Genomic DNA, 13,744 nt, shown 5'->3' with positions numbered 1-13,744 from the left:
CAGAGGTCCAAAGCCCAAAGGGTCCAAAGCCCAAACCCAGAGGGTCCAAACCCAAAGGGTCCAAAGCCCAAACCCAAAGGGTCCAAAGCCCAAACCCAAAGGGTCCAAAGCCCAAAGGGTCCAAAGCCCAAAGGGTCCAAAGCCCAAAGGGTCCAAAGCCCAAAGGGTCCAAAGCCCAAACCCAGAGGGTCCAAAGCCCAAACCCAGAGGGTCCAAAGCCCAACCCCAGAGGGTCCAAAGCCCATCTCCCCAGTGGGACCCACTGCCTCCCCCCACCCCTGCCCACTTCTCCCCTCTCCCTCCCTCTCCTTCCAGCAGATCCCAGAGGATCCAGGCAGGAGAGGCACAGAGGAGCTGCGGCTGCCCCAGAGCCTTCCCCTCCAGGAGGACCCCGGGGCTGGGGGAGGCCGGGTGAGGGGAGGGCCCGAAGCAGGACTCAGGGTGGCTCCTTACCATCTCTGTAGGGCTGCAGGGACTCCTCTGGCCAGGCTGGTGGGAAGGGGAGAGAGGAGACCTGGGCACGCTGCCCTCGGACATGGGGTGAGGCTCTTGCGGGAGGCGAAGCCCTGGGGGTCCCTGTCCCGGCCCGGGGAGGGAGGCTCTGCCCCAGGGCCGCCTGCAGCATGGGCAGCTCGGCTGAGCTGGCCAGGAGCTCCTTCAGGATGTTGATGGGGGAGATGGTGAGCTCCCAGTTGGTGATGCCAAAGTCCCTCAGGGGGCCCTGGCGTGGCTGGAGAGCCCGGCCCGGGTGTCGAAGCCGGCGCCGCAGAACTCGCAGCGCATCAGGCTGAAGGTGCTGGGGTCGAAGTTGGCCACTGCAGGGGGAAGGAGGACACCAGGGTGAGCTGCAGGGCTTCAAAGCCAAGCCCTCCCCCACCCCCCAGCCCCCTCTGAGGGCAGGGGATCACAGAAGCCAGCTCCAGGCTCAGAGCTCAGCCAGCTCCGAGCTCCCTGCCGTGGGCAAGGGACAGCCCAGGGCCCAGGAGCCCCAAGGGGCAGCTGGGCTTGGAGGCTCCCCACAGGAGGAGGCTCCACGACCTCCCTGAGGCCTCTGCAGCCTCCAAGCCAAGAGCTTGCTCCTGCTGGCACCTCCTGGGCTGCCCCTTGCTGCCCCTGGGCACAGCCCAGCCCCAGCCTCCTGCCCTCCCCCCTCCAGCTCTGGCCCCCAGGCAGGAGCTGCCCTCTGGGGCTGCTCTCCTGCAGGCCCCACAGCCCCAGCAGCCCCCAGAGAGCTGCCCTCAGCATCTCCTCAAGCTCTGCTGCCCCTTGGCCCAGCAGCTCCTGGCCTCTGCCCCTGGGCAGCCCACAGCTGGCCCCAGCTCTGGGGCTGTGGCCTGGCTGGGGCAGAGCAGAGGGGCAGCAGCAGCTCCCTCTGGGCCCTGCTGCCCACACTCTTCCTCCTGCCCCCCAGCACAGCCCCCTGGGGACCTCCTGGGCCCCTGGCTGTCCCCCAGCACTCTCAGCTCCTTCTCCATGGAGCTGCCCAGCAGAGATGATGCCAGGCAAGGATCCTGGGAGCTCCATCAGGAGCAGGAGAGCTCTGGCAGGGCAGGGCAGGAGCACCCAGTGGTGCCAGCAGCACTTGGGTGGAGGTTGCCCACCAGCCCCAGACCTACCCAGAGGCTGGGTGGGAGAAGGCTGCAAGCCACCAGCAGCAGAAGTGTGGCCAAAGCCTTGAGCTCCCTTCCAAGCCCTGAGCCTTGAGCTCCCTTCCAAGCCTTGAGCTCCCTTCCAAGCCTTGAGCTCCCTTCCAAGCCTTGAGCCTTGAGCTCCCTTCCAAGCCCTGAGCTCCTTCCAAGCCTTGAGCTCCCTTCCAAGCCTTGAGCCTTGAGCTCCCTTCCAAGCCTTGAGCCTTGAGCTCTCTTCCAACCCTTGAGCTCCCTTCCAAGCCTTGAGCCTTGAGCTCCCTTCCAAGCCTTGAGCTCCCTTCCAAGCCTTGAGCCTTGAGCTCCCTTCCAAGCCTTGAGCTCCCTTCCAAGCCTTGAGCTCCCTTCCAAGCCTTGAGCCTTCAGCTCCCTTCCAAGCCTTGAGCCTTGAGCTCCCTTCCAAGCCCTGAGCTCCCTTCCAAGCCCTGAGCTCCCTTCCAAGCCTTGAGCCTTCAGCTCCCTTCCAAGCCCTGAGCCTTGAGCTCTCTTCCAAGCCTTGAGCTCCCTTCCAAGCCTTGAGCCTTCAGCTCCCTTCCAAGCCCTGAGCCTTGAGCTCCCTTCCAACCCTTCAGCTCCCTTCCAAGCCTTGAGCCTTGAGCTCCCTTCCAAGCCTTGAGCTCCCTTCCAAGCCTTGAGCCTTGAGCTCTCTTCCAAGCCCTGAGCTCCCTTCCAAGCCTTGAGCCTTGAGCCCTTCCAAGCCTGAGCTCCCTTCCAAGCCTTGAGCTCCCTTCCAAGCCTTGAGCCTTGAGCTCCTTCCAAGCCCTGAGCTCCTTCCAAGCCTTGAGCCTTGAGCTCCCTTCCAAGCCCTTGAGCTCCCTTCCAAGCCTTGAGCTCCCTTCCAAGCACTGAGCCTTGAGCTCTCTTCCAAGCCTTGAGCTCCCTTCCAACCCTTGAGCCTTCAGCTCCCTTCCAAGCCCTGAGCCTTGAGCTCCCTTCCAAGCCTTGAGCTCCCTTCCAAGCCTTGAGCTCCCTTCCAAGCCTTGAGCCTTGAGCTCCTTCCAAGCCCTGAGCTCCCTTCCAACCCTTGAGCTCCCTTCCAACCCTGAGCCTTGAGCCCCTTCCAAGCCTTGAGCCCCTTCCAAGCCTTGAGCCTTGAGCTCCCTTCCGAGCCTTGAGCCTTGAGCTCCCTTCCGAGCCTTGAGCTCCCTTCCAAGCCTTGAGCTCCCTTCCAACCTTGAGCTCCTTCCAAGCCCTGAGCCCCTTCCAAGCCTTGAGCTCCCTCCCAGCCCTGAGCCCACTCTGGGGGTGCTGGGGCAGGGGGCTGGGGCCCTCCCCTCCCCCCCCCTACCTTTCTTCTTCTTCTTCTGGAAGGAGAACTTCTGCTCGATGGCTTTGACCTCCTCGGCCGAGATGAAGTGCCGGACGTTGTAGCTGACCCCCACCCTGTTGAGGTGGCCCCTGACGTGGTTGGCCAGGCCAATGCCGTTGTGGAACCTGTCAGGGCAGTAGGGGCACTTCCTCTCCTCGTTCTTCAGCACGCCTGAGTCCGGCCCCAGCAGCTCCTCCAGCTCCAGGGGGCCCTCCAGGGGCGCGTCGAAGAGCAGCACGTCCAAGGGCACAGCCTCCTCCTCCTCCTCTTCCTCCTCCTCCTCCTCCTCCTCCTCCTCCACCAGCAGCTCCCTGGGGGGCTGGGGGGCGAAGGGCTGGGCCAGGGAGGGCTTCTTCCTGAAGGGCTTCCCCCGGGGCCTCTTGGTGGCCCTGGGGTGGAGGCTGACCTCGCTGAGGAGGACGATGGGCACCATCATCCTCAGCTGCCGCCGCTGCTCCTCCGAGGCCCCCCAGGGGTCGGCCGCCCTCAGGGCCTCCCGGAAGGTCCTCTTCAGCTCCAGGGCGGCCTGGGGCACCACGATGGCTCCCAGGCCCCTGCCGAGGCTCAGCTCCGGGGGGCCGCGGGAGGCTTCGCCGTCCCCCTGCGGGCGCCCGGCCGCCGCCGCCGCCCTCCTCTTCAGCAGGGCCAGCTGGGAGCAAGCCCTGGGGAGCCCGGGACCCCCCCGGGCCTCTGTGGGGGGCCCCATAGGCCGAGGACCCCTTCCTGGCCTGGAAGCCTGCCCCGGGGCTCTCCCTTCTGCTGCCCTTCTCGGCCCGGGGGGCGCCCGGGGGGAAGCCCTGGAGGCCTTCGTAGAGGGCTGAGGCTTCCCGGGGCGGGGGGAAGAGCCTCTCGGCCTCCCTGCTGGGGCCCGGCCGGCCGGCGGCGGCCTCCCGGCAGCCCTCCCAGGGCGGCTGGGGGTGGGCGTAGCGCAGGTGCTCCCGCAGGGCGCCCGCGCTGGGGGCCGGGAAGCCGCAGAGGCCGCAGGCGCCCGGCCCCTCGGGGGCTGGCTGCAGCTGCAGGGGGAGCTGCAGCTGCTGCTGCTGCTGCTGCTGCTGCTGCTGCTGCTGCTGCTGCTGGCCGGCGTGCAAGAGGCTGCGCTCCCCCTGCAGCCCCCCGAAGAGGCCGAGGGGCTCGGCCCCCCGCTCCCTGCGCTCCCGGACGTGCATCTTGGCGTGCTGCACGAAGGCCTTGGAGGAGTTGGTGCCGAAGCCGCACTGGGGGCAGCGCAGCCTGGCCTCCCGGCCCTCCTCCGGCGGCTCCTCCAGCTTCTGGATCTCCTCCATGATCCTCTCCCGGGACTGCTGGTGCAGGCGGCGGTGCCGCTGCAGGGCGCCGGCGTCGCCGAAGGCCCAGCCGCACTCCCCGCAGCACAGCCGGCAGGGGCCCCCCGCCGGCTCCCCGGCGGCCCCGGCGCTGTGCTGCAGCATGTGCTCCAGCAGGTGCTCCTTCCTCCTGAAGTAGATGCTGCACTCGATGCAGGTGTACACCGCGGGGTCCTCCTCCTCCTCCTCCTCCTCTTCCTCCTCCTGCGGCTGTGGCTGCCCCAGCTCCCCCTCGCCCTGCTGCGGCTGCTGCTCCTCCTCCTCCTCCAGCAGCAGGCTGCAGACGCCGTAGGGCCTCACCTCCAGCTCGTAGGAGCCGCCAGGGGCTGGGATGGGCTCCAGGGAGAGGGTTGGGAGCCTCTCCCCCGGGGCTGGGAGCCTCTCCACCGAGTCCTCGGCGTTCACCGTCCAGCTCTGCTTGGCCGGGGCCAGGTCGGGGCCCAGCTGCAGCCCTGCCTTGGCCAGCGGCCACTCGGCCCCGGCCAGGGGGTCGGCCGCCTCCGGGTCCGTGGCCAAAGCCTTCCTGTGGGCTGGGGGAGCCTCCAAGGCTTTGGGCTTGCCCAGGATGGGGTTCAAGGCCTTCCTGAAGACCGTTGGAGGAGGAGGAGGGGAAGGAGCAAGGGGAGGAGGAGGAGGAGGGAGAGGAGGAGGAGGAGGAGGAGGAGGCACTTCACGCACAGCCTGGCCCAGGAAGGCCAAGGTGGTTGCTACATCTGTTGGCTTGGTGATGTCTTTGTAAGGAGGGCTTGGACTGGTGGTGCTGGGGGGCAGGGGGGGGCTGCTGGAGATCCACTCCAGCCTCTGGGGCCCCCTCTTGCCCTTCTCTAAGTGCTCTTTGCTGAGGCCTTCGAGCTGCTTTGGTTGGCTGGGAAGAAATTCCTCCTCCTCCTCCTCCCCACCGCCGCCCCCCGCGCCGCTGCTGCCGCTGGGGCTGGGGCTGGGGGAGGCCTCTGCCGCCCCCTCCCCGCCAGCCAGCTCCTCCAGGTCGCTCTCCAGCCTCTCTGGGTCCCCCTGGGGCTCCAGGCTGCAGGCTGAGTCCCTCCTGCACTGCGCAGCCTCGGAGGAGTCCTTCGGGCCTGGAAGCCTTTCTAAAGTGCTTTCTTCTCTGCTCTCCAGGCTGGGGCTGGCCCAGGCCACGCTGCTGGCCACAGCCATGGCCCTCAGCTCCAAGCAGCTCCTGGCCTCTGGCCTGGACAAAGCCTGCTTGAAGTCCAACTGCTCCTTGCTGGCGGAGCTGCAAAGGAAGGGGCAGGGTCGGGGACCGCTCGGTGCTGAGCCGCCGGCTGCAGGGTGCTGAGCCCAAGCCCACCCTCTGCAGCCCCCACAGCCTGGCCCTGGGGGCCTGCCAGGGGCTGGAGACCTCCCAGGGTCAGCCCCAGAGGCACAGCCCCAGCCCTGCCCTGCAATCCTCCCAGCAGCTCCTCCTGCCCAGCCAGGGCTGGGGGCTTCCCCTCACCACCCCTCCTGGGCCCACAGCTCAGCTCCCCCCAGCCCTGCTCCCTGCCCCCCAGCTCCCCGAGGGGCTTGGGCACCTCAGTGCCAGCCAGCTCAGGTGGCCTCACCAGGAGGGGATGGCCCTGGGCACCCCCAGGCCAAAGAGCTCTTCACAGAGCTCCTCCAAGCTGAAGGTCTCCAACCTGTCCTCCAGCCCAGCTCCAGCCCAGCTCCAGCCCAGCTCCAGCCCAGCTCCAGCCCAGCTCCAGCTCTATCCCAGCTCCAGCCCAGCTCTATCCCAGCCCCAGCTCAGCTCTATCCCAGCCCCAGCTCATCCCCAGCTCAGCTCCATCCTGTCCCAGCCCCAGCCCAGCCCCAGCCCAGCTCTATCCCAGCTCCAGCCCAGCTCTATCCCAGCCCCAGCTCAGCTCTATCCCAGCCCCAGCTCATCCCCAGCTCAGCTCCATCCTGTCCCCATCCCAGCTCCAGCTCAGCTCCATCCCATCCCCAGCCCAGCTCCAGCCTATGCTCCAAAGGGAACTGGGATGGCCCCAGGGGGGTCTGGGAATCCTTAAGGCAAACTGGGATGGCCCCAAAAGGGACTGGGATGGCCCCAAGGGGACCTGGGATGGCCCCAGGGTGGCTTTTTGGGCAGCAGGCCCAAGCCAGCTGGATCAGAGCAGCCCCCAGAGCTCAGCTGGGGGGCTCCAAGGGGACCTTCTGGCACCCCTGGTGCTGAGAAAAGCCTGGGGGAGATCTTCTGGGGGCAGTGGAGCAGCCCCCAGCCCCTGGAGAGGCCTCTCCTGCTGCCTGGCAGCCCCTGGGGGACTCACCCAAGCTCGCTCCGGGGAGCTGGGACCGGGAGGGCGCCGGAGAGGCCAGGCCCAGGCTCACCTACAAGAGACAAAGAGAGCCCCAGGGTCAGCTTCCAGCACCCCCACCCCCCAAACCCAAGCCCCTGGGCTCCTGTGGGTCAGGTTGGCTCCTCCAGAAGCTTTCCCAAGCAGCTCAAACCCCCCCCACAACCCCCCCCCCAGCTCCTGCTGCCCAACCTCTGCTCCTGCAGCTGGCTCAGGATTAGGGCAGGATTTGCCCAGCCAGCCCTAAGAGGCTTTGAATCCCAGGCTGCTGAGAAGGTGGCCAAGGCCCAGCCCCTGCCAGCCCTGCTGCAGGGACAGGATCCCAGCCCAGAGCTCCTCTGCAGGGTCAGGATCCCAGCCCAGAGCCCCTCTGCAGGGTCAGGACCCCAGCCCAGAGCTCCTCTGCAGGGTCAGGATCCCAGCCCAGAGCTCCTCTCCAGCTCCAGGATCCCAGCCCAGAGCTCCTCTCTCCAGGGTCAGGATCCCAGCCCAGAGCTCCTCTGCAGGGTCAGGATCCCAGCCCAGAGCTCCTCTGCAGGGTCAGGATCCCAGCCCAGAGCTCCTCTCCAGCTCCAGGATCCCAGCCCAGAGCTCCTCTCCAGCTCCAGGGATCCCAGCCCAGAGCTCCTCTGCAGGGGTCAGGATCCCAGCCACAGAGCTCCTCTCCAGCTCCAGGATCCCAGCCCAGAGCTCCTCTCCAGCTCCTGGGGACAGGATCCCAGCCCAGAGCTCCCTCCCAGGACCTTCTCCTGGGCCACCCCAGCATGGTCCTCAACGCAGTGGTCCATGGATGAGGCTCCTGAGCATCCCCTCCCTATTCCTACCCACAGCCCCCCAGGGTAGGCTTCCTGACCCTCCAGCCCCCCAGGGCTGACTTCCTGACCCTCCAGCCCCGCAGGGTTGGCTTCCTGACCCTCCAGCCCCCCAGCTTCTCTCTGCCTCCTTAAATCACCTCTGGAGCAGCTGGAGGTGCTCCCAGGCCTAGCTGGGCAGCTGCTGGATGCCCCCAGAGCTCCTCCAGCAGTCCCCAGAGGGGTTGGGACTGCTGGAGGGGTCCCAGAGCTGGGCTGGCTGTGCAGTGGTGGCAGCAGGAGGCCTCCAGGGCTTCTTTGGTTCTCCTGAGCCCCAGCCCAGCTCCTATCTTCAGCAGCTGTCTGCCTGAGAAGCCAACAGGGCCAAGATTCATCCTCCTGCCCAGGAGCACCCAGCCAGGGGGGGGCCCTGCAGAGCCTGGCTGCCAGGAGCCAGCTGCAGGTGAAGGCCTTCAACATCCTCCTGGCCTTGGGGAGCCTCCAGATGTTGCTCTCTATGGCCATGGCAGCTCCTCCAGAGGGACCTCAGCCAGGGGGAAGCTCAGCTCCTGAGCTCTGGCTGGGCTCCAAGAGCTCAAACACCTTCCAGGCAGGGCCATGGGGGACCTCCTTGCTGCTCTTCCTCCAGCACAGCTCCCAGGTCCCACTGCCAAGCCTCATCCACCAGCTCCATCCACCAGCTCCATCACCAAGGTCCCATCTGCAGGGTCCTATCCTCCAGCTCCATCACCAAGGTCCCATCTGCAGGGTCCTATCCTCCAGCTCCATCATCAAGGTCCCAGCTCCAGGTCCATCTCCAAGGTCCTATCCTCCAGCTCCATCTCCAAGGTCCATCACCAGGGTCCCATCTCCAGGGTCCCACTGCCACCTCTCATCCTCCAGCTCCAAGGTCCCATTTCCAAGGTCCTATCCTCCAGCTCTATCACCAAAGTCTCATCACCAAGGCCCCATCTCCAAGGTCCATCACCAAGATCCCATCCCCAAGGTCCCATCTCCATCTCCAGGGTCCCATCTCCCAGCTCCATCTCCAGGGTCCCATCTAGAGGGTCCCACCTGCAGGGTGCTACTGGCAGGGTCCATCTAGACCCCACCTGGAGGGTCCCCACCTGGGAGGGAACCCCAAAGCCCCCAGCTGGCATCTCCCAGGGCTCTGCAACCTGCAGCCCCAGGGCTGGTGGCCCCAGGCCAACCCTGCTGGCAGCAGCTCCAAGCTCTGCTCCTCAGCCATCCCCTCCCTGCTGGAAGGCCTCCAAGGACTGCAAGGAAGGGAAGGGAGGAGAGGGGAGGGGAGGGGAGAGGGGGGGAGAAGAAAAACAACCCCCCAAACCCTCCTCAGCTCCCCTCTTCCCCCCCCCCCCCCAAAAAACACCAACCCTGAAGCCAGGGGGGGAGAAGGTTGGGCTTGAGGAAGCCTTCCCCAAGCCCCCAGCAGGAGGAAGGAGGAGGAGGAGGAGGAGGGGGGAGGAAGAGGGGAAGAGGCTCCTGCTGCCAGCAGCAGACAGCAAGGGTGGCTCTGCTGGCCTTGGCAGCAGCCCAGGGCAGGAGCTTCTCCAACCTCCCTGGGCCAGGAGGACAACCCTGGAGGGGGGGTGGGAAGCTGCCTGAGGAGCTCTGGGGGTCCCTGGGGAGCCTCAGGCTGCTGGGGGCTGAGCTGGAGCTGAGTCCTCTTTGCAACCTCCTCACCCAGAGGACACCAAGGAGAGGGCCTGGGGGTGGCTGAGGAGCTCTGAGGGTCCCTGGGGAGCCTCAGGAGGTTGCTGGAGAGGATCCTCAGCTGCTGGGGGCTGAGCTGGAGCTGAGTCCCCTTGCAGCTTCCTTCCAACCTTCTTGGCCAGAGGAGCTTTGGAGGTGGCTTGAGGAGCTCTGAGGGTCCCTGGGGAGCCTCAGGCTGCTTGGAGCTGCCCTGGGTCAGGGCTTGGAGCTGCCCTGGGCCAGGGGCTTGGAGCTGCCCTGGGTCAGGGGCTTGGAGCTGCCCTGGGTCAGGGGCTTGGAGCTGCCCTGGGCCAGGGGCTGGGAGCTGCCCTGGGCCAGGGGCTGGGAGCTGCTCTGGGCCAGGGGCTGGGAGCTGCCCTGGGCCAGGGGCTGGGAGCTGCCCCGGGCCAGGGGCTGGGAGCTGCTCCGGGCCAGGGGCTGGGAGCTGCCCTGGGCCAGGGGCTGGGAGCTGCTCTGGGCCAGGGGCTGGGAGCTGCCCCTGGGCCAGGGGCTGGGAGCTGCTCTGGGCCAGGGGCTGGGAGCTGCTCTGGGCCAGGGGCTGGGAGCTGCTCTGGGCCAGGGGCTGGGAGCTGCCCTGGGTCAGGGGCTTGGAGCTGCCCTGGGTCAGGGCTTGGAGCTGCCCTGGGCCAGGGGCTTGGAGCTGCCCTGGGTCAGGGGCTTGGAGCTGCCCCTGGCATTCCTGGGCTGATGTTTTCCAGCAGGGATGGAGCAGGAGAAGCCTTTGGGGCTGCAGGCCAGAGGCAGAGCTCCCCCCCCCCCAAAGCTCTGCCCCCACCTGGGGTCCCCCAGGGGCTTGGCCAAGCTGCAGCAGCAGAGAGCTCTCCCTGCCCAGGGGAGAAGCAGCTTTGGGTCATGTCCTACTTTGCAAGGCAGGAGAAGAAGCCCTGGTGGGGCCCTGGGTTTGTCCTCTGCCTATTTTTAGCCCTTGGCCTGGTTCAGGAGGAGGAGGAGGAGGAGGGAGGCCACGGGGGGGCACCTCGGGGGGGCTATTTATAGCCCCCCTGAAAGCTGAGCAGGGAAGGAGCTGAGGGCCTTGGACAGCCTCAGCATGGAGGGGAAGCCTCCTCCAAGCACAGCCAGGGGGGGACCCAGCTGGCAGCAGCAGCTCTGCTCAGCACAGGCCTGGCAGGGGGGGGCTGATCAAAGACCACCCAAGGATGTTCTCCTGGAGGGGGGGGAAGGGGTTGAAGACCTCAGAGTCCTCTCAATGCCAACCTGGGGAGGTGGGAAGGGACCCCTGGAGCTGCCCCACTGCCACCCCCCTGCTCCTCCAGGGTGCCCCCAGGAGCCCCAGGGGGCAGCTGCCCCCCCAGCAGGAGGCTCCACGACCTCCCTGAGGCCTCTGCAGCCTCCAAGCCAAGAGCTTGCTCCTGCTGGCACCTCCTGGGCTGCCCCTTGCTGCCCCTGGGCACAGCCCAGCCCCAGCCTCCTGCCCTCCCCCCTCCAGCTCTGGCCCCCAGGCAGGAGCTGCCCTCTGGGGCTGCTCTCCTGCAGGCCCCACAGCCCCAGCAGCCCCCAGAGAGCTGCCCTCAGCATCTCCTCAAGCTCTGCTGCCCCTTGGCCCAGCAGCTCCTGGCCTCTGCCCCTGGGCAGCCCACAGCTGGCCCCAGCTCTGGGGCTGTGGCCTGGCTGGGGCAGAGCAGAGGGGCAGCAGCAGCTCCCTCTGGGCCCTGCTGCCCACACTCTTCCTCCTGCCCCCCAGCACAGCCCCCTGGGGACCTCCTGGGCCCCCTGGCTGTCCCCCAGCACTGCCAGGGGCTCCTTCCCAGCAGGGCCAGGAGCCTGCCCTTGGCCTGGCTGCCCCTCAGGAGCTTCCTCTGCCCTGCTCCAGCCTGGCCCTGGGCTCTCAACCCAACCCTTGTGGTGCCACCAAACCCTTCCCCTCCACACAGCTTCAAAGCCTCTCAACCCTGGAAGCCTTTGAGCTCTCCAGAGCCCAGACCTTGGCTCCTCCAGCTCTGGAGCAGAGGCAGCTCTGCAGCCTTGGGTCCCTTCCAGGTCAGCTGAGGGTTTCCAAGAGCTTCTCCACGTCCCAGCTGCAGCCCAGCCCTGCCCTCTGCTCCTGGACTCAAACACTCCCTTGGCTCAGCAACCAAAATGACCTCAAGGCTGGCACAGCTCTGCAGCCCAGGAGGCCACAGGGAGCTCAGAGCTCAGCCTCCTGCCCTGGGGAAGCCAAAGGAGGAGCTCAGAGCTCAGCCTCCTGCCCTGGGCAAGCCAAAGGAGGAGCTCAGAGCTCAGCCTCCTGCCCTGGGCAAGGGGAAAGCCAAAGGAGGAGCTCAGAGCTCAGCCTCCTGCCCTGGGGAAGCCAAAGGAGGAGCTCAGAGCTCAGCCTCCTGCCCTGGGCAGGGGGAAAGCCAAAGGAGGAGCTCAGAGCTCAGCCTCCTGCCCTGGGCAAGGGGAAAGCCAAAGGAGGAGCTCAGAGCTCAGCCTCCTGCCCTGGGCAAGGGGAAAGCCAAAGGAGGAGCTCAGAGCTCAGCCTCCTGCCCTGGGCAGGGGCAAAGGAGGAGCTCAGAGCTCAGCCTCCTGCCCTGGGGAAAGCCAAAGGAGGAGCTCAGAGCTCAGCCTCCTGCCCTGGGCAGAGGCAAAGGAGGAGCTCAGAGCTCAGCCTCCTGCCCTGGGGAAAGCCAAAGGAGGAGCTCAGAGCTCAGCCTCCTGCCCTGGGGAAAGCCAAAGGAGGAGCTCAGAGCTCAGCCTCCTGCCCTGGGCAGAGGCAAAAGCCAAAGGAGGAGCTCAGAGCTCAGCCTCCTGCCCTGGGGAAGCCAAAGGAGGAGCTCAGAGCTCAGCCTCCTGCCCTGGGGAAGCCAAAGGAGGAGCTCAGAGCTCAGCCTCCTGCCCTGGGCAGGGGGAAAGCCAAAGGAGGAGCTCAGAGCTCAGCCTCCTGCCCTGGGGAAGCCAAAGGAGGAGCTCAGAGCTCAGCCTCCTGCCCTGGGCAAGGGGAAAGGAGGAGCTCAGAGCTCAGCCTCCTGCCCTGGGCAGGCCAAAGGAGGAGCTCTGGGACACCTCCAGCCTGGGCTCCTGCTCCTCTCCTGTTCCACCATGAGCCAATGGACTTGGAGACCACTTCCAACAGCACCAAGAGACCCCAACCCCCCCAGCCCAGGAGCCAGCCAGGAGCCATCTAGAACCCAGCCAGGACTCAGCCAGGAGCCATCTAGGACCCATCTAGGGTCCAGCCAGGAGCCAGCAGCCACTTGGGAGCCAGCCAGGACCCAGGACCCAGCCTGGAACCATCTAGGACCCATCTAGGGTGCAGCCAGGAGCCATCCATGACCAAGCCAGGAGCCAACCGGGAGCCAGGAGCCATCTAGGAGCCATCCAAGTTCCATCTAGAACCCAACCAGGACCTATCCAGGAGCCACCTAGAACCCAGCCAGGAGCCAACCAGGATCAATCTAAAACCCATCCAGGGTCCATCCAGAACCCAACCAGGACCCAGCCAGGAGCCAGACAAGAACCATCCAGACCCCATCCAAGATCTATCCAGGACCCATCCACGACCCAGCCAGGACCCATCCTCGATCCAGGACCCATCCAGGATCCGTCCAAGATCCATCCTTGACCCAGGACCCATCCAGGACCCATCCACGACCCAGCCAGGACCCAACCAGGACCCATCCTTGATCCAGGACCCATCCAGAACCCATCCAGGACCCATCCAGGACCCATCCAGGATCCATCCAGAACCCAACCAGAACCCATCCAGGATCCATCCAGGACCCAACCAGGACCCATCCAGAATCCATCCAGAACCCAACCAAGACCCATCCAGGACCCATCCAGGATCCATCCAGAACCCATCCAGGATCCACCCAGGAACCATCCAGGACCCATCCAGGATCCATCCAGAACCCAACCAGAACCCATCCAGGACCCAACCAGGACCCATCCAGGACCCATCCAGGACCCAACCAGGACCCATCCAGGACCCAACCAGGACCCATCCAGGATCCATCCAGAACCCAACCAGAACCCATCCAGGATCCATCCAGGACCCAACCAGGACCCATCCAGAATCCATCCAGAACCCAACCAAGACCCATCCAGGACCCATCCAGGATCCATCCAGAACCCATCCAGGACCCATCCAGGACCCATCCAGGATCCATCCAGAACCCAACCAGGACCCATCCAGGATCCATCCAGAACCCAACCAGGACCCATCCAGGATCCATCCAGAACCCAACCAGGACCCATCCAGGATCCATCCAGAACCCATCCAGGACCCATCCAGGATCCATCCAGGATCCATCCTTGACCCAGAACCCAACCAGGACCCATCCAGAACCCAACCAGGACCCATCCAGGATCCATCCTTGACTCAGGACCCATCCAGGGTCCACCCAGAACCCACCCAGGACCCATCCTTGACCCAGACCCCCCCCAGGACCCCCCCAGCAGCCCCCACCCCCCCCCCCCGCCGGCACTCACCGTGCGGCGCCGGAGCCTGCGGGGCCAGGCCGGGCCGGGGCAGCTCCGCGCCGGGCTCGGGCCGGGGGGGGTCCTGCCGGGGCGGAGGCCGCGCCGGGGCCCGCGCGCCCCCTGGGGGCCGGCGGCCGGGGGGCGCTCGGGGAAGCCGCGGAGGCTCTTCTCCATCCCGCGCCGAGCCGGCCGGGGGCCTCGCGGCGCCGCCCGCCGCCGCCACAGC

The 13,744-nt window shown here is 66.5% G+C and overlaps 2 protein-coding genes across 2 annotated transcripts in view; both read right to left on the bottom strand.

Moving 5' to 3' along the window:
- The window catches only part of LOC128899837 (protein Wiz-like), a 16,700-nt gene extending 15,890 nt beyond the window's left edge, over positions 1-810 (bottom strand). The window contains exon 1 of the mRNA XM_054179546.1: positions 454-810. Within this exon, the coding sequence (XP_054035521.1) occupies positions 454-625 (172 nt within the window). The 5' untranslated portion in view covers positions 626-810. The remainder of the gene's footprint in view (positions 1-453) is intronic.
- Positions 712-13,744, bottom strand: LOC128899835 (protein Wiz-like; the record flags this gene model as incomplete). Its single annotated transcript, XM_054179543.1, has 6 exons — positions 712-815; positions 2,935-3,604; positions 3,684-3,968; positions 4,038-5,511; positions 6,545-6,605; positions 13,528-13,744. Coding segments are annotated over 6 exons (2,811 nt in total), but the record flags the coding sequence as incomplete, so codon positions are not given.

The sequence above is a fragment of the Dryobates pubescens genome, unplaced genomic scaffold (genome assembly GCF_014839835.1).
Source record: "Dryobates pubescens isolate bDryPub1 unplaced genomic scaffold, bDryPub1.pri scaffold_78_arrow_ctg1, whole genome shotgun sequence".
Lineage (NCBI taxonomy): Eukaryota > Metazoa > Chordata > Aves > Piciformes > Picidae > Dryobates > Dryobates pubescens.
This window is presented reverse-complemented; position numbering and strand designations above follow the sequence as displayed.